The 23,166-nt window shown below is 52.5% G+C and overlaps 2 protein-coding genes across 4 annotated transcripts; one reads left to right on the top strand and one right to left on the bottom strand.

The window, feature by feature from the left end:
• The first annotated feature begins 206 nt into the window (after positions 1-206).
• On the top strand, positions 207-3,807 carry FAM98C (family with sequence similarity 98 member C). 2 transcript variants are annotated; one of them, XM_004776239.3, is made up of 8 exons: positions 207-1,200; positions 1,321-1,469; positions 1,549-1,683; positions 2,126-2,331; positions 2,568-2,645; positions 2,733-2,849; positions 3,190-3,357; positions 3,469-3,807. In XM_004776239.3, the coding sequence occupies exons 1-8, from the start codon at positions 1,136-1,138 to the stop codon at positions 3,610-3,612; spliced, it is 1,062 nt and encodes a 353-aa protein (XP_004776296.1). In that variant the 5' UTR covers positions 207-1,135; the 3' UTR covers positions 3,613-3,807. The 2 variants fall into 2 exon arrangements, with proteins under 2 accessions (XP_004776296.1, XP_012903131.1); XM_013047677.2 differs by lacking the exon at positions 2,126-2,331 and having other exon boundaries at positions 619-1,200; positions 2,599-2,645.
• On the bottom strand, positions 3,778-17,747 carry RASGRP4 (RAS guanyl releasing protein 4). 2 transcript variants are annotated; one of them, XM_013047671.2, is made up of 18 exons: positions 17,596-17,728; positions 16,905-17,052; positions 14,561-14,745; positions 14,032-14,137; positions 13,841-13,903; positions 13,094-13,225; positions 12,834-12,987; positions 11,433-11,606; positions 9,997-10,113; positions 8,909-9,184; positions 7,789-7,869; positions 7,605-7,709; positions 7,357-7,475; positions 7,107-7,251; positions 6,053-6,089; positions 5,814-5,948; positions 5,588-5,694; positions 3,778-5,090 (listed from the first exon to the last, which is right to left on the bottom strand). In XM_013047671.2, the coding sequence occupies exons 3-18, from the start codon at positions 14,640-14,642 to the stop codon at positions 5,034-5,036; spliced, it is 1,890 nt and encodes a 629-aa protein (XP_012903125.1). In that variant the 5' UTR covers positions 14,643-14,745; positions 16,905-17,052; positions 17,596-17,728; the 3' UTR covers positions 3,778-5,033. The 2 variants fall into 2 exon arrangements, with proteins under 2 accessions (XP_012903125.1, XP_004776297.1); XM_004776240.3 differs by lacking the exon at positions 16,905-17,052 and having other exon boundaries at positions 17,596-17,747.
• Between the last annotated feature and the right edge of the window lie 5,419 nt (positions 17,748-23,166).

A 23,166-nucleotide genomic window follows, 5' to 3' on the forward strand; every position in this document is an offset into this window, starting at 1 on the left:
AAGGTAGAATCCGCAAATGTAGATAAAGAGTTTGCAAAGAAGAAAAGAATCAAGGCTGCGATTCCAAGGTTTTGACTTGAGCAATTTTTAATGTTTTATTAAGGTCAACAAAGGTACGAGTACCCAGCCTTGGGGTAGGTAGCACTATAGATAATTATAATTTTAACAACAGCAACCAAAACAGTAATAGTACTAACAGTACTAGGTTAAGTAATTAAAAGCATGGACTTTGGAGTCAGATGTGAATTTGAGTCCTAGCACCACCACACATTCACTCTGATTTAGCCTGTCTGAACCTCCGTTTCTCCTCCCTAAAACGGATCTAAGATACTTAGCCTTGTAGCACACACAAAATGTTCAACATATGGTTTAACTGAGTACCCCTATATGTCTTCTAAACACTTACATACAGGACTCTAATCCTCATAACTCTTAAAAGGTAAGTTTTATTTCCATTCTACAGATGGGAAGCAATTTGGCGGGGACACAGAGGTGGGGAGTGGTGGAATGAAGCCCTAACCTTGTGTGCCTGACTGCCAGGGAGCATTCTTTTAATCACAACAGTGTATTGCACCTGTTTCCTCTCCAAGACCTAGGGAGAAAGAGGGGTGAAGGCTCCACTGATGCATTGTGATCGATGAGGAGGGCGGGTGTGTGTGAGAGGGCGAGCTGGGCTTCCTGAGTCCCTGACGTAATTCCAACCCTACGCTGGAAAGGAGGAAATAAGTTTCTGCATTCGGAGCGGAGCTCGGAGAACACCACTAGAATCTGCCTCAAGAGCAGAGGGCATTTGAGCGAGACTGAGAAAAAAAAAAAAAAGCCGTTTCTAAGTCGCTGCAATAGCGACACCCGCTGGCCTGTCGCGACAGCTGGGAGCCTGAATGCACGCGCGGATTTACAGACCCGGGGCTTTTCCACGGTCTAGACGCGGTTACCGGAACCGCCGCACTGTAGCTCCCGGCGCGGGCTGACATGGGGGCGGGCTCTGCGGCCACCTGTACCAATCGAAACGCCGAAGGCCCTTAGGGGCTGATTGGTCGGAGCCTGCAGGGAGCCGACGGCGCACGCCGCTCCTGGGGCGGGGCCTCCCGCCGGCCGGCAGGGGGCGCGCACCTGGCGAGGAGGCGACGCTTTCATGGAGGGGGCGGAGGCGGAAGCGCGGGAGGGGGCCTCGGTGGCCCGGGACCTGCTGGCCTTGGGGTAAGGGGAACGGGGTGTGGCTAGGGGGGGTGGAGGCGGGGATACGGGAAAGGACAGGTTTGCCCTCAGAAATTGCTCTTGGCCTTCCCAACCCCCTCCTGCTGCCTTGCCCTGCCACAGGTATGAGGGCTTCCCGGGGGCGCCGTCGCTGGGCCCCTGGTGTCCAGACTTCAGGGCGCTGTGCGCGCGGCTGGCGGCGGAGCTGGCGTCTCTGGGCGCCCTGGAGCGGGAGCGAGGACAGAGCGCGGAGGCGCTGAGGGCCGGCGACGGTACGTGTGGAGCGGGCAGCCCGGAGGGGTGGGGTTGCGGGGGTCGCCGCCGCGACCTGACTTCTCCGGCCTCCTGCAGGCCCCGACGCGGAGGAGGAATTCCTGCGACAGTTGGCCGGCCTGCTGCAGGAGTTGCACTGCCCGGACCGCGCGCTCTGCGGCGGAGAGGGCGCGGCGGCGCTGCGGGATCCCGGCGCGTGCCTGCGCCTGCTGCGTGAGCCTGGGATGCGGAAGTGGGCGAGGCTACTTGGCTCTCTTGCCTCCGGAGGGGCGGGCTCAGCACAGCCGAGCGGAGCCAGGGTTCGCCCCCTCCAGGGGGGCGTGGTTAGAATTGAGGCGGGCGGGAGGGTTCGAGGTGGGTGGGGTTCGAATTTTGGCCTGAGTGTCTCGAAGTTCTAGAGGGTTGGATTTGATGTAGCCGGCCAGGTGGTCCTGATGTGGGCGGGGTTCGAAGTCCGAGCGGGGGACTGGAGCTCCAAATGGGGGACTGGGGCTCCGAGAGGGTGGAGCTCATCCTGGAGGTGGAGCCAGGGTTCTAGGTGGACGGAACTAGAAGGCCTGAGGATTGGAAGCCTGGAAGTTTTCAACCAGGTGGAGCTTTTTGACCCGGGTCGGTGGGACGGCAGCTCTCCTTGATTGCAACACTTCCCTTTTAGGCTTTCTCTGCTCGGAGCTGCAGGCTGCCCGCCTCCTCTGTCTGTATCGCCGGCTGGATCCCAGCCCCGCACCGCCCTGTGGGGAGGGGGCAGAGGAGGGAGCTGGCATGGTTCAGGAACTGGTCCTTACCCTCCGAGCTTTAGGGCTGCCCAGGCCGAAGCCTGGGACCGCCGCCAGCCGGCTGCTGTGGGAGTTACATGACAAGGTAGAGAGCTGGAAGTCCCTTCCGTACTGGGGCCACCCCACTTTCGTTGTAGGGGTAGAGTCCTTCTCCAAAAGCGGTTCTGGCTGGAGTGCCCCAGCCACCGGGATGTTTTTCTAGAGCTGTGACCACCATTATTGATTCCAAGGCCTGGGTCCTGAGGGCCATGGGGAACTGGAATCCACGGAGAGTACATCTGGTTTCTGCCTGGTCAACCTCAGACTCCCTTCTCCCGTCAGATCTCTGAGCTGCTGCCTTCCCTGCCCCCAGGGTTCCTGCAGCCCCTCCTTAGCTTCCCCCTGGACGCACCCAGATGGGTAAGACTGTGTATGACTGTATGCCAACAGCATCCTTCTCTTGAGATGGGAGTGAGACCCATCTCATGACTGAGACCTTTTCCCCAGGAGGCACTGGAGTCTCTGTGCCAAAGGCTGGGAGACCAGTACTGCTGCCGCCGCTGCCTGCTCCTGAAACGCCTGGACCTCACAACATCGTCTTTCCACTGGAGTGATCGGGCAGAGGTGTGGGAAAAGGACTTGGACAGGAACAGGAAGCCCAATTGTGGGGGCTACCACTACAGGAAGGAAGAACGGGGACCAGAAATATGATCTTATAGCAATTTCTTAGAATCTCATAAGGTTTGGGGCTCTAGAATTTCAGGGCCTCCAGGAAATTCTAGAATTTAGAGGCCCAGGGCATTCTAGAATGCCCAGCTCCGAGTTGGGAGTGTCTTCAGAGGTATACTTCGTGTTTAGGAATGTGGGAGGTGAGGCCCTAAGCAGAGAGAGAGAGATGCTTGCAAGGGGACAGACCCCACCTGGGGAGGGCTCTTGGCCACCATCTCCATGCCCCCCTCCCCAGGCCCAAGGAGAAGCCATGAAGGCAGTGCTGATCCCAATTCGAGAGGCTCTGACCCCAGAATCAGATGTCTCCATCGCACACGTCCTGGCTGCCCGAGCAGACCTGTCTCGTCTTGTCCCAGCCACCAGCAAGGCTGCCCGCCAAGGGACCTGCTGTGCCATCAACAAGGTGGGTGCCTAGGAGTGGGGAAGGGCCCCCACATCCTTGGCCTTCAAACGTGGCTCTCTTGTCCCCTTGTTCATTTTTCTTCCCTGAAACTCAAGTCTCATCAACTCTCAGGTGCTTATGGGCAACGTGCCAGACCGGGGGGGCCGTCCAAATGAGCTGGAGGCTCCCATGCCCAGCTGGCAGAGCAGAAGAGAGGACGGAGGTGGGCGAAAGGCAGGCCACCAGAACTGGGGTCGCAAGAAGAAGAAGAAATAAAGGGGGACTGGTGGTTGGATGGGGGGATCCTTTGTGACATGCCATTGGTAATCCTTGGGAGTCACTTTGAGTTTTTCTTGGCATCTGACTCCCAGGCCCCACATCTCCTGCTCCTAAGGTCCCACATGTCCTCCCCACATCCCCCACCCCACAACACGGACCGTGTTCTCTGGAAAATAAATTTAATTGATGACAGCTGTAGGACCTATCTCTTGGGGGGTGCAGGTCTGGGGTGCTCCGGTTTGGGGAGGGGTAGGGATGTGTTTGTCCCCTGGGTCTCAACAGGCCCCTATTGCTCTGACCCTCGCAGTCCTCTGCTCTTTAGCAACACGTCTTTCCCTTCCTGTGGGTGCGGGGAAGGAGACATTTAGGCATTGAACAAAGACTTCTCAGGTGCCTGCCATGTGCCATGCCCTGTTCTCAACACTAGGGGTACATCAGTGAAAAAATACAGATTATAAAATCCCTGCTCTTCTGGAGTTGACAATTTCTGGTGAAGAGGAGCAGACATTCAACAAGATAAATAGATAAGAAGAATAGTTTGTTAGATGGTTAAGAACTTTGGAGAAAAGGCAAGAGCAGGACTGCAGGGTGGATTGCAACTTTGAGTATGGTCAGAAGGGCCTCTCTCAGAAGGCGACATTAGACCTAAGTCCCAAAGAGGGGCCTCTGGAAGAACATTCTAGGCAGAGAGAACTGCCAGTGCAAAGGCCCTGAGGTAGTATTTTCAGCATGTTCAGGGACCACAGAGGCCAGTGTAGCTGAAGCAGGATGAGTAAGGGGGTGAGTGGTGATAGGTGAGGTCCGAGAGGTGACGGAACAGATTCTGGGAGGTGGGTCACAGTGAGGGCTCTGGCTTTTTCCCTGAGTGAGAGGGATAGATGGAAGGGCTCTGAGCAGAGGAGGGACTCGGGTGTTCACAGGCTCCCTGTTCCACCTCTACTCTAGCCTTCTCTCCTGTCTCTGGAACCCCAGAGGTAGGAATATAAGTGCCCGGCCTGACCCATGCTGACTGTCAGTGTAGCATACTGGTGAGGAGCTTTCTTCTCTGAGGACTTGAGTCCTGCCTGCAACACTTAGGGGCTCTGCCACCTTGGAGAGCAGCTTAACCTCCCTGGGCCTCAGCTTCCTCATCTGTAAAATGGAGATATAAGGAGGTGGTGGGGTAATACCTAAGTCTACATGTATCCAACACGAGACCATACAGATAGGAAGTGCGGGGAAATGGGAGTATAGGTTGTGGCCACTCTGAGGCAAAGGAAGAAAATCACTTTCCCGAGGAAGAGATGATGATGAACTCTTTACCGAAGGCGGTGTGGCTGGGAAAGCGGCGGTGCCTTTGGGGGTCCTGCCAGAGGCCAAATAACAGGACTTGGGACTGACTCTGGGGAAAGGTGAGACACAGCAGACCCAAGCGGGGGCTAGGAATTCGGCTTGGAGGGCTGGGAAGGCGGCGAGGCAGTCGTTGGGAGGGGCACCTGGAAGGAGGAAGACACTGGGTCACGGGGCAGTGTGGGGGGGGTGGCGTCTAGGAGTCGGGGCACTGCCAGAGGAGGAGTCGGGGCAGGCAGAGCTTCTCCCTGACTTTGTTTAGGGGATGAATGAAAACTCCTCCGGATGTTCTGATTTTTGAACTCAGTCCGAAGGTCTCTACCTTCACAGAGTAAGATTTCCTCCACTGACACCAGTTACAATTCCTGGTGTGTTTGGCCTCTTCCTTGCCTTCTTTTTCCGTTTTTCTCCTTAAAATCCTCTTTCTGTTCTACTACTGGCTACCTGCTACTCCAACATACTGAAAATTTTATTTTTCAATCAACATTAGAAATGAACCACGATCTGTACCCTCCTGCCCATGCAATTCAGGACTCTTGCATCTCTTTACTTTCCTATGTTTCCCCAAATCAGCTTGGATTTCCCCCCAGGCAAATGGCTCTCCCCTGTATCCAGATGACTGTGCGGGGCAGTTCCTCCTTACCGTCTCTGCTTCCAGGTGCGGGGGCTCTGTCTGGGTCCACGCATGGCAAAGGTGGCACCCTGTCTCGGGTTCCAGGGATAGTGTGTAGGAGAGACTGTCTTCTGAGCCTGTTTGTAGGGTGATAGATGAGAGGGATGTGGGTATGATGGGAAAGGCCTCATGACCTTGGACTTACCGCCCCATCCATTATGCCCCCTTCCCAGGGCAGCCATACCCTGGGTCTTACCGCAGCTGGTATGGGGAACCGGTGTGGGTGGGATGGGGGCTCCAGGGGGGCTCACATCGCCCTTGGCCACTGGCCTCTTCTTACACTCCACCTTCACGCGGTCCCTGCAGTGTTTGTGGCAACACAGCCCGCAGTCTGGGGGAAGGTCAGCAGTTAGCGGGCAGAGGCCCAGCCTGGGCACCCCCTTCATCTGGCCTGTAGGTGCTGGCCTTCCTTCCCACCACTGAGGCCTCACTCACCCCGACAGCGGTAGCCTTGCTTGGTGACGCCCCAGAGCTGTCAAGAGAAAGCAGAATTGGTGACATAGGCTGTGGGGGAAAGAGGGTTGTGGATGGGGCTGGGGTTGGTCTCTGGGAGTGTGGAGACCGTCTGGGAAATTCTCAAGGTTGGAGGTTTAAGTGGGGACTAAAGGAATTTGGGGTTATTGTAAGTTTGGGGAGTCACCTGGGATATTAGATAAAATCTGGAATTAATGGGGCGCCTGGGTGACTCAGTGGGTTAAGCCGCTGCCTTCCGCTCAGGTCATGATCTCAGGGTCCTGGGATCAAGTCCCGCATCAGGCTCTCTGCTCAGCAGGGAGCCTGTTTCCTCCTCTCTCTCTCTGTCTCTGCCTGCCTCTCTGCCTACTTGTGATCTCTCCCTGTCAAATAAATAAATAAATAAAATCTTTAAAAAAAAAAAAATCTGGTATTAATGAACCATGAATTCTATGGGCAGGGATGGTGTCTGTTGTGTCTTCTGCTGTGTGCCCCCATCCACAGCCCTCAAGTCTAGAACAATCTGGCACGCAGGAGGTATTGCGTGAATAGGAAGTGAATGAAAACGTGGGTTTGGGAAGTAACCCAAGGTTTGTGAATTAGTGTTGGTTTGGAGATTGAGAGATCGGTCTGTTATCCAGAGTTTGAGGAGGCCTTGAATTTGAAAATTATCCAGGGTTTGAATTCTCTGGAGTCTAAAGACTTGGAAAGGGATTCTGCTTGGAGATGATCCACCCAGGTCTGTGGATTATCTAGGGTTTGGGATATTCGTAGTTTGGCAGCGATCCAAGATGGAGATCATCTGGGATTTCGGCATTATCTAGACTCTGGGCATATTCAGTGTTTAGGATTTATATGAGATGTGGGATTATTTGAGACTGGGGAATTTTCTGGAATTTGGTGACCATCTGGGGCTTGGGGCCTGGGAGCCCTCTAGGGCAGGGCTGGCTTTTGGAACCTGGGCTGTGAGGAGTCAGGACCTGGGACTCTCTGGGCAAGATGGGCCACAAGGCCAATAGAGGGGCAGGGTACTCACAAAGCCATTGCAGCTGTCACAGAAGGTGGGCTTGCGGAAGGTGACCTCCTGGAAGGTGTGCAGGAAGGCCAGGCCCAGCTTGGCGCAGATGGCACTGGCCCGGAGCAGGTAGCCTGTCAGCTCTTCTCGGCTGTAGGAGCCATTCCTGGGGCAGAGATTGTACCTCAGCGTGACTGGCCCCTTTTTCGCAGGAGTCCCGGCAGCCCCAGCGTCCTCATCTTTGGGGGACCTAGAAGTCAGGAGTACTTACCCCTGGCGGGGGGGTGGGTGAAGCCCATGGCAGGCGAAGGGGAAGTTGCCTGAAAGTCGCTCAAAGTCCTCCTGAGAGATAGTTCCTCTGCCTTCAGGGTCGTAATTCTTGAACACAGACTTCAGAGGAGTATGGAAAAGAGTAAGGCCAAACCGTGATCCTCCTGGTCTTGGATCTCTTCTGGGTCAGGACTGTACAGATGCCTTCCTTCCTGGCCCCCAGTGGCCAGGCCACAGTCCCCTTCTTACCTCCACCAGCTGCTCTACGTGCCGACCCAGGGTGGCCCTGTCGGGCTTAGGTGTCACTCCAGGGGCCCACTCCACCACCAGGGGCGCTTTGAAGGGGGAGGGTGGCTGGGGCAAGGACAGAGGGGAACAGTTAGTCAGTGTGTGGGCTTGGGCTGGTGGGCAGGGGGCAGGGGTCAGTTCTTACCAGACTCTTGGGACAGCGGGGCTCCCGGGCATAAGAAAGCTCATAGATCTCATCCTCTGTGTAGAAGAGATCCAGGGAAAGCTGTGGGGTGGGAGGGGGGGAAGGGCATTACGGAGCCTTGTCTCCATCCTCCTACCAACGGCCTGTGCCTTGCCTGGATCCCCATTTACATCCTCTTCCCAAAGCCTCTCTTTTCCGGGGACTCCTAGGCTCCCCTCTCCCACCGAGGCCCCGGTCCATCTCCATACCCCCTTTTCCTAGGTCTAGAAATGCCATCTTCTCACTGAGGCTTATTTTGGGTCCTGTTTAAACTTGTAAACCCCTATGACTTTCCTTGCTGGTTTCTACTTTAGTTTTCACTATTAACACTTAACCTCTGAAAGACCATATGATTTACTCATTTACTTTGTTTTATTGGCTGTCTCTCCTACTGGGAAGTCAGCCCCACAAGAACAGCAGTTTTTTTTCCCCCCCAACGTGCTAAGCAGTGTCTGGCTCACAGCAGGTGCTCGATAAATATTTGGACTCGATGGCCTTCTAGAATCAGCAGAGCACAGAGCTTTGGGCACCAGTCATCTTAGGGCAAGGTCAGCTTCACAAGCAGGGCCCACATTCAGAAGGGCCCTACTTCACTTAGTGCCCTGCTGTTGCCATCTTGAAATTCTGAAGAATTTTGAGTGAGGAGCCCCACATTTCATTTTGCACCAGGCACTGCGAATTATGTAGCTGGTCCTGTCTTGGGGTCTGAAAATCAGTCTTAGACTCCATGGCCTTCAGAATCCCAGTCTCTCTCAATTTCTAGATCCATGGGCAGAGAATACATATATAAAATTATATAAATAGAATGCAACCAGAACCACACACTCGCAGTCTGAAGATGTAGTGTGGTAGTTAACATATGGTAACACACGGGTTCTGAAGTTGACCTGCTTGGGTTCGAATCCAGGTCTTACTGCTGTGGGACAGTAGATCAGTGACTTCACCTTGTGGACCTCAGTTTCCCAATCTGTAGAATGGGCATGACAAGGACGCGGACCCTCCTGCACCCAGGACCCTAAGTCTGCAGAGCCTGTAGGTGCAATCCCTGGGCCCCCAGCCTGGGTGGGGCAAGGCGGCTCACCGTGAGCAGGTGCAGCAGGTCCTCGCTGGCGCTGCATGGGGGTTGCTGCCTCTGGAGGGCCGCCAGCTCCTGCAGTCGCAGGTAGAGGCTGTTGAGTTTGGGTAGGTGCACGCGTCCGTCAGGCAACCGGTCGGGCTGTGCCTCATGAAGGGACACCAGGTCTTTGAGGTGCACACCCAGGACGGGCAGCCGGAAACCTGTGCAGTCAGCCCAGGCCCGGCGGTATCGCGTGTAGTTGTTGTGCGCAGCAAGAAGCTCAGACAGCTCCAGCAGGGCCTGTGAGGGAGGGCATATTGTGGGGGGCAGGTGTTGTGAGAGAGGCCATTTCTGCTCCCTTCACCCCCTGGAGGGGAGTGTCCTGGCAGCCTCCCATTTGGGTTCTGCACTCTCAGGGGCCCAGGGGTAATTTGGACATCTACCTCCATGTCCCACATTGGCCTCAGCATCCTCTCCCCCCCAAACTGCTCTTCCTTTTGGGTTCCCATCTCAGAAAAGCTCCATATCCTCCATTCCCCAGGCTAGAGTGATTCCCCCCCACTCCAAACTGAAATCTGTCATCATTGCTTTTCCCAAAACTGAAATGAGTCATCATTACTGAACCTTTCCTAGCTCCCCGTTGCCCTCTGGATAAAGCCCAGACACCTTAGTTCAGCTTACAAATCTCAACAGGATCTTCCACTGGGCAGCTCCAGCCTAATCTCCTGCCAGGTCCTGACCTCCACACTAGACTCTCCCCATACACTTCCCGGGACATGCCTAACCTGTGCTCCTCCCATGGGTGGCCTAAATTTGGTATCCTTAGGGGCATCATTTCAGTCCCCACCTGGGACTCCCAAGTTCTTTGCTACCATCTCTCTCATCTGAGTCCCTCCAGTCCTGCTTAGGACTGGAAACAGTGGAGAGGGGTCAGTGTGAGGTGTGCATGCTTGAAGAGGGAGGAAGAAAGTCTGGGGTTCTGTCCCATTTGGAGGGGCAAGATCTCCAGGTGGCTCCAGGGCCCCTGGCTAGGGTTGGAAGGGATGGGGGAAGAGTGTGGAGCTTCAGGATAATTGACCGCTGGAACTTTGGGGAGAATAGAGGGGGTTCACCTTGGTGCTGTCAGGGCTCAGGTGCGCATGGGAGTCCTTGAGTCTGGAGATGGCACTGTGACACAGGCCCCCCGTGACGGCCATCAGTGTGTTGAAATTCTGCAGCTGGTGGAGCCTCTAGGAAGGGAGGGTGATGCAGAGATGGTGGGTATCACATGGGGGAGAGGCAAAATGGGGGTTCCCATGACGGCATTCCAGTTGAATTGGGGTGTCAGGCATGTGTGGGTATGGGCCACTGTAAGCATCAGGTGGGAGGTGGCAGGAAGTGGAGTGGCTGGAGGTGGGAGTGTCAGGAAGGAATGGGCTGCAAGCAGCTGTACAGGCATTATGTGGGGGGTCAGGCAGGTGACAGACTGACATGGGGTCAGAAAGAACTGGGGGTAGGAGTCAGGCAAGTGTGAGGAGTTAGATAGGTTTGAGGATTAGACAGGTGTGGGGAATTCAGACAGATGTCAGGTGACAGGTGCTTGGGGGTCAGACTGCTCTGAGAGTCAGACAGCTGAAGGGAGATGACCTGGGTTCTGGGCCAGAGTTAGGAGCCCGGCAGAGGTGAATGGGGCCAGAGTGAAATGGAAGCATCAGCAGGGCAAGAGGGACAAGTGCGGGGTCAGCTGAGCAGCAGGGCCAACTGCCCCATCCTCCCCTTTTCCAAGTTTGCAGGGCAGAGGTCGCTGTAGGGATGGGGTGGAGCCAGAGAGGAATGGAAGACTCCCCCCCCCCCCCCCGACCGAGGAGACCCCTGGCGGATGCTGGAATCTCCAGGTCCCAGAGACCCGCACAGGCAAGGCAAGGAGATGAGGAAGGGCGTGGCCTGAGAGGAAGTACGCGAGGGGTGTGGCCACGGTGGTGGCAGGAGGCTTCCCTTTTCTCTAGAAAGGAGCGAAGGTATCTATTTAGGGAAGGGGAAGAGAGAGGTTGTGACACAATAAGGCTGAGCCATAGAGAGACCTGACGTGATGCGGAGGGAGGCATGCAGTCTGTCCCGAAGGGACGGCTGGGACCTAGAGACGGGGGTGGGGGGGTGACACAAACGTGGGGGCCTGCCAGAGACGCTTTTGGTGCCCTGTGGACAGAACATTCGGGCATAAGGCTTGGGGGACGGGCCAAGAGAGGACATAATCGACAGCTACGTCAAGGACCAAATGGGGCCAGGGCGGGTTTGACGTGGTAATATCAAGGTCAAGGAAGAAGTGCAGTCACAGTCCCAGGTTAGAACCTCCGGACGAAGACCTCAGGGCGGAGTCGGGCTGGGCGTGACGCGAAGGGGGCGGGGCCAGAACCAGGGTGTGGATAACCTCACTCCTGGGCTGGTCAGCTGGTCAGCGGCGGTGAGGGCCTGGCAGTTGGACTGCGAGGCGTGTGGGGGTGGGGGTGGGGGTCAGATATTTGCGCCCGGCCGTTCTTTCAGCCCCTCAGCCCCTCCGGGCAGGCCTCACCTGTGCCACCTGGATGAACTTGTCCAGCACCTGCGCGCGTTGTGCGGGCCCAGGACGGCTCAGCACCATGACCTGCACCCAGCGGGACACGCTGTTGCTGAGCCCTACGGATCCCTCCAGGGACGGGCAGCCCCGCACGGAGCCCTGCAAAACGTAGCCCCGCAGGTCCTGGGGCTGGGGGTGAGGTGGGCGTCAGGGTGGGCAGTGGCGCCTTGGCCTTGTCCTCACACGCCCATCCCCCTAGCAGTTAGGACCTCTGGGGCCCTAGTCTGGCTGTCACATGTCCTTGACATCACCGTGCCCCGACCCGCTGACGAGAAATGTTTAAATAAAGTCAACACCGTTCTGAGCCCTCTGTCCTATCAACTAATTTAATCCTCACATCAACTCTACCGAGTGAATACCCTACTGTATTATTCACGTTTTAGAGATGAAGCTGGTTGAGCCACAGAGAGGATAATTTGCCCAGGGTCACACAGGTGTGAACCCAGTCTGTTGCTCCCAACTGTATACCTGACTGGTATTCAGTGAGCAAAGGGAAGGATGGCAAAGAAGGCATGAAAGCAATTTCTATTTGTCCTGCTCAAGGGGTCGGTGTTCCATACCTATGCGTCCCACACTCTGTGTGCAGTGTGTGATGGATCAGGAAATTTCCATGTTAAGAAACCCGATCACCACCTTCCCTTGAAGTGGTGATGGCAATAGCTAATACTTATAGATAGGTTGAAGCATACGAAATTGTCATTTGGGTGGGTAAAATATGGCAAAACATGGCAATTATAGATCGTTCTACCAGGTAGCATTCACTCTGGACAAAAGACTGATCCTATGAGGCAGGAAGTGTTAAATTGCCCTTTTTACAGATAATGGAACTGAGGCACAGTGAACTTAAATGCTTCTTGAATAAATGAATAATTAATGAAATATTTTGAGCACTTACTGTGTGCCAGGCACTGTGACAGGTATTTTTTTTTTTTTTAAAGTCGGCTCCACACTCAATGTGGGACTTGAACTCATTACCCTGATATCAAGACCTGAGATCAAGAGTCAGTCAGATGACTGAGCCACGCAGGCACTTCCTGACAAGCATTTTTAAATGGACATATTAATTTAATTCTCCCAACCATCTAATGAAGTCTTATGATCTCCATTTTATAAATGAGAAGTCTAAGTCCCAGAGAGGTTGAGAAACTAAATCAAAGTTACACAGTTAAGGAAGGGCTGATGGATTTGAACCCAGGAGTTCTGTCCTCAGCCAGCTTAACTTATTTTTCCTAACCTTCTAGCCCCCATGTTTGAGAGTCTGAGATCTCTGCCTAATGCCCATGTAGTGGTCCTTTGAGTCTCCCTGGGCTCCACCCCACTCCCTGTCACCCCTAGGTGGGGGAAGGGACTCCTCACCGTGATTGCCTGGAAGGACCGGAACTCCAGGTAAGTGAGATGCTGAGCCAGCTCCCCCGTCTCCAGGTGGTCGAAAAGCAAGGACACTTTGCGCTTTTTGCCTAGGCCTGGGCTGCTCATGGGGTGCGGGGGGCCAGGGCCACCGGGGCTCAGGCTGGGAGCAAAGAGGGACAGGGTATCGGGCAGGGTATTGTACAGGGTGGAGGATGTGGGGGTGAGGAGGGAGACGACAGAATGGGGGTGGAGAGTGACTGACTCACAGGTTGGAGGAGTCTCCCAGGCTCCTCTGGGCAGAGTTGCCCTCCTGCTCCACAGTGGCCCAGAAGCGACCTATCACCTCTTCTAACTGAGGCTCCTGGTGTACAGTCTCAGGGTGTTGGGTCAGCCAGTATCTGAGGGTGGTTTAGAGGTAGTGAGATGAGGCTGGGCATGGGGAAGTTCTCTGAAAGGGGTCTCTTGGGCTGAGGAGTCTCTGGGTACTGGACTGGGGGTTTCTGGAAGGTTAGGGTTTGGAGAGGCACCACACGGGGCTGTCTCTAGGGCTGGGGGGCCTCTAACTGCAGGCTGGGGACTCAATGGGAGAAAAACTGGGGGGACCTCTTGGAGGTGGGATTGCTAGGAAGCAGGATAGTGGGAGGTAGGTCTCCATAACTAAACTGGGGCTTCTGAGGGGTGAGATGTCTGGGGAACAAGGTAAGAATGGTCTTAAAAGTTAGGCCAGGTCATATGGGAGGTTGGGGGATTAGAGCTGGAGGTCTCTGGGCATCAGTTATGAGAGGGTCTCTAGGATCTGGTCATGGATCTCTAAGAGGTAAGGGCTCTAAGGAGCAGAATAGGGAGGGTCCTGGGAACCAAACAAGGCCTATCTCAGAAGTGGTATTTGGGGGAGCAGGGCCAGTAGGTCTGTGAGGAATCAGTCTGGGGAATCTCTGGGAGGTGTTTTTTGGGGGTAGGGAACAAGACAGGCGTCTTGAGTCATAGGAGTAGAGGTCTGGGCCCAGCCCTACCTGAGCAGGTGACAGATCTGGAGCCGCCTCTGTTCCTGTGTGTTCCCTGTGGCCTCCTGGTACTTGAGTTCCGGTCAAGGCTCTGATATCCAGCATCCCAAGCCTGCCTTTTCACCCTGTCCCCATCTCCCCCAACTCTCGGGTCTCTGCCCTCTACCCTCCATGCCCTGCTCATGGCCTTGGGAGGATATAAGGTCAGCAGACGGGCAGCGAGGTGGGTAGAAGGCAGCACCCAGCTGTGCATCGCCAGTACCATGTTGAGAATGTGGTCTCCACGGCGCAGGTTTCCTGTTGAGTCTAGGGGCGGGAGAAGGGGACTCTGTGTTGGAAAGGGTCCTGGGCAAGAGACTGCATGGTCTCCAGAGCCCCTGGGATTGACTTGTTCGAACTCCAGCTCTCCCTCTTTCTCCCTGCATGAATTAGGGTAGGCAGCTTGGCCTCCTGAGGGTGTCTCGGTTTGCTTGTCTGTACCGGGCAGAGACAAGCATAGCACCTGGCAAGTCATGGTGTAGATGGAAATAGCATCAGACCTCCTCCCCCTCCGCATCTCAGGAAAAAGAAATTGTGTTTCTCTCATCCTGAATGTTGTGGTTGAGATTCATTCCACACACCCTTGCTACCACTTTATACCCCCCACCCACCCAAAACTGAGGCCTAGAAAGAGGTGGATGCTTTGCCACCTTAGGACTGGGGCGGCTGGCCAGGGAAGGGGATACTCACCGAAGGACTGAATGCATTTCTCTAGCATCTCATCTTCGCTGCAGCCGCCCTCATTCAGCATGCCCAGAGCCATGGAAGCCATGACCTTGCTGATTTCCCGTGGGCTGGGGCACGTCTTGTGGCGCCGGGCCTGTCGGGGCCGGCCCCGCCCTCCTGTCTTTCCTGGGCATTCCTGGTGGGATTTCCTGTGGGCACAGTCCCCGGGGAATCATGGGAACCCTGTCCTTCGGGCAGACCCCCAGAATTCTTCTTGACCCCCAAACCCCAAGACATCATGGAAGAAAACCCCTGGAGTATTCCAGATCACGGGAGCCTTCTCCTACCAGCAAACTCAAAGGGTTACTCCTGCCCCCTTCAGGGAATCAGGGGAAAAGACTCTCGAGACCATCCAGAACCCCAAGGAAATCATGGAGAAGACGACCCCCAGGATTAGTAAGGACCTTCCAGAGAATTGTCAGAACTCCTTCCTCCAGGCATTGCTCCCAAATTCCCCTTGACTGTAATTCCAAGGCCTTATGGAGACACTTCCTGTTGGCAGAATCCTGGAATGTATCTTGACCTCCCAGGGAATCATGCATGGGACACCAGCATCCCACCCCTCCTACCCATACTCCCCCAGTCATTCCTTCCTGTCCTTGCCAGGTTCTGCCTTCAGGGAGACTCCTCAGAATTCCCCTTTGCTCTCCAGTGGTGGTCCCTCCTTCCCCCAGGCTTCATGAAAGCAGTCTGTCCCTTCTCCCCAAGTTGGACCGCCTCCTAAGGTGATAGACCCCCTCCCCTAAGCCAGTACTTTGGCAGGACCTGAGTCTTAGCCACCAGCCTGGGTCCCTAGGTTTGGAGAGAAGACATGGGTGCAAAGTGGCCTCGCCAGGGCTCTTCAGAGCTGGGCAGGGTCCCTGGGGTGAGGCAGATTCAAGGAAAGTTTAAAAATAACCCTCGCTCTGCCTTGTGCCTCCCTGAGGCTTGTGTTCCAGTTGGGGACAGAGGGTAATGGAGAGACAGGGATAGTAGAGGAAGGAGGGAGCAGAATCCAGGCTGAATGGGCTTGGCTTCCACAAGGGTTAGAGAGAGTGGGATTAGAGGAATTTATGTTGGCTGTGTGACTTTGGCTAGTCACTTAATGTCTCTGAGCTTCAGTTTCTGTCATCCTTAGACTTTCCCCAGGAATTTATTATGAACATCCAATGCTTTGCTTTTCAAAAGTGCTAAATAAGGGATTTAGTTTGGGGAATCTGGGTGGCTCAGTCGGTTGTGTCTGCTTTGGGCTCAGGTCATGATCTCAGGGTTCTGGGATCAAGGCCCGCATGGAGCCCTGCCTGAAGCCTGCTCAGTAGGGAGTCCATTTTTCCTTCTCCCTCTGCCCCTTCCTCCACTCATGCAGGTGCTCTTTCTCTCTGTCTCAAACAGACAAACAAACAAACAAATAAATAATATCTTTAAAAAAGATAAGGGACTTAGCTTGCTGAACCTGTTAAGTGGCCAGAGATGGGGAAGTCGAACTTGAGATACAGAGAAAGAGAGTGATGGGGCAAACTAGAAGCCAGGCCTAGGGTACAGAGTGAAAGCAGAAGTGAGGCGACCCTCATCACAAGGGCACTGCCATGTCCCTGGAGCATCCTCAGGGTTCAGAGAATCAGTCCTGAGTGTTCTTGAGCTGGCATTTACTGAGCATTGAATATGTGCTGGGCGGAGGCTTGTGCATTTGTCTAGATCAGTGGTTCTCAAAGCATATTCCAACTGGTACCACCAGCAACACCTGGAAACACGATAGAAATACAAGTTCTCGGGGCACCTGGGTGGCTCAGCGGGTTAAGTCTCTGCCTTCAGCTCAGGTCATGATCTCAGGGTCCTGGGATTGAGCCCCGCATCGGGCTCTCTGCTCAGCAGGAAGCCTGCTTCCCCCTCTCTCCCTGCCTGCTGCTCTGCCTACTTGTGATCTCTCTCTCTGTCAAATAAATAAGCAAAATCTTAAAAAAAAAAGAAAGAAATACAAATTCTCAGGTCCCACCAGAGAACTACAGATTCAGAAACTTTAGATGTGGGCCCAGTGTATGTGTGTGTTTTAAAGACTTTTTATTTTTAAGTAATCTCTGTCCCCATCATGGGGCTTGAACTCACCACCCTGAGATCAAGAGCCATCTGCTTCACCGACTAAGCCAGCCAGGTGCCGCTGACAGTCTGGGTTTTACAAGTCTTCCAGGTGGTTCTGATGCATGCTCAAGCTTGGGAACCACTGTTCCAAACTGTCTCACTGAGGACTTCCCAGACCCCCCTGGGGGGGTGGGGGGGTGTTATTCTATTAACAGAGGAAGAAACTGGGGCATGGAACAATTAAGTGACTTACCTAAGGTCACACAGCCAGAAAATGAGGCAGCCAGGTCTCCGCCACTAAACTGCTGGATGTTATGGGGAGGGGACCCCTCTGCCCATCAGAGACATGCCAGAGGAGGCTGGAGGAGTTACTCAGGCTAGGGACCCAGCCACCATCGCCCCTGGGAGGACAGGAAAGCAAGTTTGTCCAGGTCATGGGAAGCCCGTTCCAGAAGCTGCGAGGCCCTTACCGGTGGATGATCCGCTCTCCATAGAGCCTAGAGCAGCCAGGAGGGGTTTAAGAAGAAGGAGAGCAGCCTTGCCCTGCGTCATACTCCCCTCCCCTGGGGCAGGGCCCGGCAGGAGCCTGGAGTTTCCAGTTTAGGAGCAGGGGGCAGCAAGGGACACCAGGAAGAGCCCCGGGAGGACAGAGACACCTAATCTAGGGAGCAAGGAGGAGTGGGGGCGGGGCAGAAGGGGATACAGAGCAGCTGAAACTCCAGAGACAGCAAGGACCAGCCTCAGATGCTCAGACACACAGCCCCAGCCCTAGTAGCCCGGGACTCCCTGAAGTACTGTTCACCTGTGTCCCTTGCCCCTGCTCCAGCTCTTGTCCCTAGAGCCCGACCCCCTGCTGGCTGCCTTAGTACTCCCCAGCCTTCCTGTGTAGCCAGAGGCCCAAGGGCTTAGGGTACTCCCGGTCTCCTTGGGGAGGGTCCTCTCACCTCTTGCTGTCTTTCCTGTTCATGTTTCCTGGTGGGGGGAGGGGGTCTTGCAAGAGTCTGGCTCAGTTCTTCCCCCTCCCCAGTGCTCCAGCTTCTTAGCCCCTTGGGAGCTGGGGCCTCCTCAGTGCTTGGGAAGGAAAGAGGAACTGCCCCTCCCCACCCAGCCCCAGGCCAGGGGGAAGGAAGAGGCTGGGGAGAGACCAAAGGTCCCCCCTCCCCCACATGGGGATCCCTTCAGGCTGAGGTTTCCGGTGCTGCCGCCCCCACCCCCAGTGGCTCAGCGGGCTCTCTCTTTATCTCCCCCATCTTTCGGTCTCTAGACCCGTGATTCTGTGTTCTGTTGCTGCTGTACTTCAAGGAGAGCAGTTTTTTTTTTTTTTTTTAAGTATGGCTATTATGACACATTTATGTAAAAATATGTGCTCAGAAAGTCTGCATTTCTGTAAGGATATATTGGTATATGTAAGACACAAAGGTTTGAATGGAAAGTCACAAGTAATACCTTATATATTTCTTCTTATGTTTCTTTTAATCCTGGTTTCTTTTTAAGAGTACCATTTGTATCCCATAAAACATTTTCACTTTATTACTTTTGTTGTAACAAGCCCTTAAGTAGTACCATGCCACACAATGTTCTAAGGGCTTTTAAAATATCAGCCCATTTCATCATCACACAATCTTAAAGACTATTATCTTATTATGAAAAACATTATAGATGGAGTTAAGCCCTCTTGCAGCCCCTTCCCCCTTAGGCAGGGGATACCAGTATCATGTATTGCTGGGTTTCATCTGTTCCATTGGCTGTACATTTGTTTAGGTACACAAATACATGCTCATAGAAATGCAGGCTTTTCTTTTGAGTATGTGTGGTTTTTTTTTTTTGTTTTGTTTTTGGTTTTTTTTGCTTTTGCTTAAATGTGTCATGCTTGTCATTTGTAAACTGATGTACAGGAAAAGTACAAATTCTAAGGGTTTAGGTGCATGAGTTGTGATAAACTGAGCATAACAGTGACAAAATCAAGAAACAGAAACTTTCCATCCCGCCCAGAGTCCCCTGCACAAGCCCCTTCCAGCCCTGCCTCTGGAAAGCTGCCACTAGCCTGATTTCTAGCAGGGTAGTTTTGCCAGGGGTTTGGGTTGTTTCTAAATGGAGTAGTTTATTGTGTCTGACTTCTTCCCCTTGATAATTATGTTTTTGTGATTCTTGCATGCTATACTTGGTTATAGTTATTCCTTTTGGTTCCTGCATTGTGTGACTTTTCCACACTTTATTGAGCAATTTTCCCGTCATGGACAGCTCCATTGCTTCCAGTGTGGGGCTGTTGTGAACAAGGCTGCCGTGAACCTTCTAGCACCTGGTCTTTGCTGAATGTTCAAGTGCGCAGTGCTGTAGGTAGATACCCAGGAGCGGAATAAATGGGTCATAGTAATTAATATGCTTCTGCCAAACCTTGGGTGCTAGTTAGTTCAACCAGAGCTCTCCTAGATGGATATTTTTACTCCTTTCTTCTTTTCACTAAAAGAAGTCACCATGGATTATATTTTCCATCCCGGAACATTTAGACAAGCACCGAGCTCATGCCATTTAACTTTTCCGTGACATGACATACTGTATAGTCTCAGGTCCAATCTCTCCCTGCCTCTCTACCCGTCCCCTCCCCCTCCCCCCCACTCACCAAGTCTCTAGTGGGGCGGGCCATGACGTGCTGTCTGTCCGCCTCTCAGTCCATCTCCCCAGCCCCTGCATCTTAACAGGTGATGTAACATGCAGGCTGAGCAGAGCTTGTGGTGTGTCCACACCCCGCCCCCTACCCCCAGGGACCCAGAGAAGCGTCAGGAAGGGAGGTTGGTACAAGCACCCCTCTTGAGGCCTGGAGGGATGGTTGACACCCCCAAGAACACCGCCAACCACAAAGGAAAAGGCTTCTGAAGCAAACCACAAAACTTCATAAGGCATTAGCACTTGATAATATCAGAATAAAGATTTCTTTTAATGAGGACACCAAGGGACAAGTATCAGATGAGATGACAGAGTGGGAACAGGTATTTTACAAGGTTTAAAATCAATGAGAAATGAATCTTTAGAAGGTGACAGGCACAGCTGCAAATCAACAAGAAAAAGAGACAGCCACTCTGATAGAAAAATGGGCCAAGAGGGTGAGCAAATGACCAGGAAACCCCAGGACTCTGACAGGCACCTGAGAGGATGTTAGAAATTCTTGGTAACTGATCAAGGAAGTGCAAATTAAAACAACAGTGAGTCATCCCATTGGTCTGGCAAAGGTTGGAAGCTGGAAAATGTCAAGTGGAGATTGGGGATGTGGGGCCCTGGGAACTCTGATTCCCGAGGACCACTTGGCACAACTTAGTCGAATTCAGTTAGCTCCTGGGTGTGTGTACCAGGACATTTGCTCCCAGTCTCATAAAGGGACACAAACAGATCCTTCTCTGAGCTAGGGGCAGCCTGGGTGCCACCCCAAGAAGAGAGTCACCAGGAAGTCCTGCAAAGCCCCCACAAACCCAGAACAGGTGTCCACAGAGCAACACGGCTAGGTCTTAAAACACATCATGATGACTGACCAAAAAAAAACCCAACGCTATTAATATCTTATGATATAATGTACAATGACACAGAATAATTTTGTTATACATTAAATTCTGAGAAAAAAATTAATATTTAGTATGCAAGCATATATAAACATAGTTATATCACACTGTGTGATTATATTAACCTAAATATATAATTATATAATTATGTATTATATATATTTTTGTGTGTGTGTTCTTTTTTTTTTAAGATTTTATTTATTTATTTGACAGACAGAGATCACAAGTAGGCAGAGAAGCAGGCAGAGAGAGGAGGAAGCAGGCTCCCTGCTGAGCAGAGAGCCCGATGTGGGGCCCAATCCCAGGACCTGAGCCGAAGGCAGAGGCTTTAACCCACTGAGTCACCTAGGTGCCCCAATTATGCATTATGCAATTCAAAAATATAGTACAAACTTATGTGTTATATATGATAGTTGCATCAGTATATTTATATTTAAATATATGATATTTAAATATTTAATATTTAAACAAACAATATTCATTTAAATAATATAATTTATTTAAACGATTTAATTAATTTATTTAAATAATTTAAATAATAAATGATATTTAAATCATATATTTAAATATATGACACATACCAACCTATTATACATTTGACATTTATTTACTTATTTGACAAACAGAGATCACAAGTAGGCAGAGAGGCAGGAAGAGAGAGAGAGGAGGATGCAGACTCCCCAGGGAGCAGAGAGCCTGATGTAGGGCTCGATCCCAGGACCCTGAGATCATAACCTGAGTTGAAGGCAGAGGCTTTAACCCACTGAGCCAGCCAGGTACCCCTACATTTGACATTTTTTTTTTAAAGATTTTTATTTATTTGTCAGAGACGGAGAGAAAGAGGACAGGCAGACAGAGAGGCAGACAGAGGCAGAGGGAGAAGCAGGCTCCTGCCAAGCAAGGAGCCCGATGTGGGACTCGATCCCAGGACCCTGGGATCATGACCTGAGCCAAAGGCAGCTGCTTAACCAACTGAGCCACCCAGGCGTCCCTACATTTGACATTTAAAAAAAAAGAGACTTACTTCTTCTTCTTCTTTTTTTTTTTTTTTTAAAGATTTTATTTATTTATTTGACAGAGAGAGGGAGCACACAAGGAGCACACAAGGAGGGGGAGCCGCAGAGGGAGAAGAAGGCCCCTGGCTGAGCAGGGAGTCTGATGCAGGACCCTGGGATCATGACCTGAGCTGAAGACAGATGCAGGTGACTGAGCCATCCAGGGGCCCCTACTTATTTGTGTTAGAGAGAGAGTGAGCACAGGGAGGGGCAGAAGGAGAGAGAGAAACTTTAGCAGACTCCATGCTGAGTGCGGAGCTGGACACGGGGCTTGATCTTATGACCTGAGCAGAAATCAAGAGCTGGAGGCTTAAGTGACTGTGCAAGTCAGGCGCCCCTATACATTCAACATTTTATGTAGAATTTTATTGAAGTGCAAGATATTGTTTTGTATAACTTAATAGATACCATTACATGTTAATAACTTTAATATTATCAGTAAGTTCCCTATGTCAATAAGTTACCATATCATAGGCTCTAAAAGGTCTTCTCATGGGATCTTCCCCATGAAACCCCCCTCCACCCCACCCTGCTGCTGCCCCATGTAGGGACTATTCCAAATTAGCCCAACTGACAGGTGAAGATACTGAGGCCCAGAGGCATGAAGGTATATGAGTGGCAGGAGGCTCAGGTGTGTGTGGTATCCTGCACTGGGCCCCCAAGCCTTACAGGGGCCTCTTTTAGGGAACAAGCTCCCTGAGAGCCAGTGGGATGCTGGGGGGAGCCAGTGCACCTTCAGGCCATGGAGAGTCCTAAGCAAGAAAGTAAGAAGGAGCCGCTCACCCCTCTCCGGTCTCTCCTGTTTACAAAACCCAGGGAGCTCATCTGCATAAAGCGGTGGCCCAGCTAGTGGCCCTCAGTGGCTCAGGCAGCCCCTGGGGAGGAAGAGGGTTAGAACTCTGGTGGTGGTTGGGGGGAGCTGGCCCTCGGGAACTGGGTTTTTGTTATAATTAGATTTTATTACATATCAGGACAATAAAGTAGAATGGGTAAGAACCCTAGCACTGTGTTCAGATCCTTTGCTTAGCCTCTGTGAGACCTGGGCAAGTCACCGCACCTCACTGTTCTCAGCTTTCCTCATTTGTAAAATGGGCACCACAAGGCTATTGACTTCACAAGATTGTGAGAACTGCATCATTCATTCTGGTCCTTAAAATTATACATGGTAAGGATTGTGCATTTTGGTTTCCTCCTCTAATAATGTGAATAATAGCAGGATTGTCCTGACAACTAAATGAGATGCTGTAAAAATATCTTTGTTTGGAGCCTCAAATACAATAGGCACACAAAAGACGTCTGCTATTGGCTATTATTCCTGCCTCAAAAGATTTTATAGTGATGAGGATGATGATGATAATAAACACACTTACATAATAACTTTTACTATGCATTGGTACTCTTAAGTGCTGTAAATCAGTTATCTTACTGAATCCTTGCAAAGGCCCTGTGAGGTAGGTATTATTAATAATCTCCTTACCAGTTGGGGAAACTGAGGCACAGAGCAGGGATGTGACTTGTCCAAGGACACATAAGGGCGTGACAAGCCTGGGATTCAGATCCAGACTGTCTGACTCAGAGTCCTTGCTTTTAATCACTAAGTCTGGTGCCAGACCTTGGTGTGCATCCCAGCTCCATTGTATGGGATCAAGCAGAGGCTTCCCAGCTCAGAGTCTCAGTTTGGTCTCTGTGAAATGGGAGAATGGCCTTCCTTACCACGGAGGTGGAGAGGGGGCAGCTAACTTCCGGTCTCTCCCCTTCCCAGGACACCACCTACTTGTAGCTCTGGCCAAGGTTTGGAATCTGTGGGTGGGGCTCCGGTGAGGGGCGTGGCCGTGGGCGTCCTGGCCCAATGGGAGAGGAGGGGGGCGGAGGCTTCCTCCCAGCTCTGTCCAGCACGCGAATCCTCCTC

The sequence above is a fragment of the Mustela putorius genome, unplaced genomic scaffold (genome assembly GCF_011764305.1).
Source record: "Mustela putorius furo isolate JIRA1106 unplaced genomic scaffold, ASM1176430v1.1 tig00000196_pilon_pilon_pilon, whole genome shotgun sequence".
NCBI lineage: Eukaryota > Metazoa > Chordata > Mammalia > Carnivora > Mustelidae > Mustela > Mustela putorius.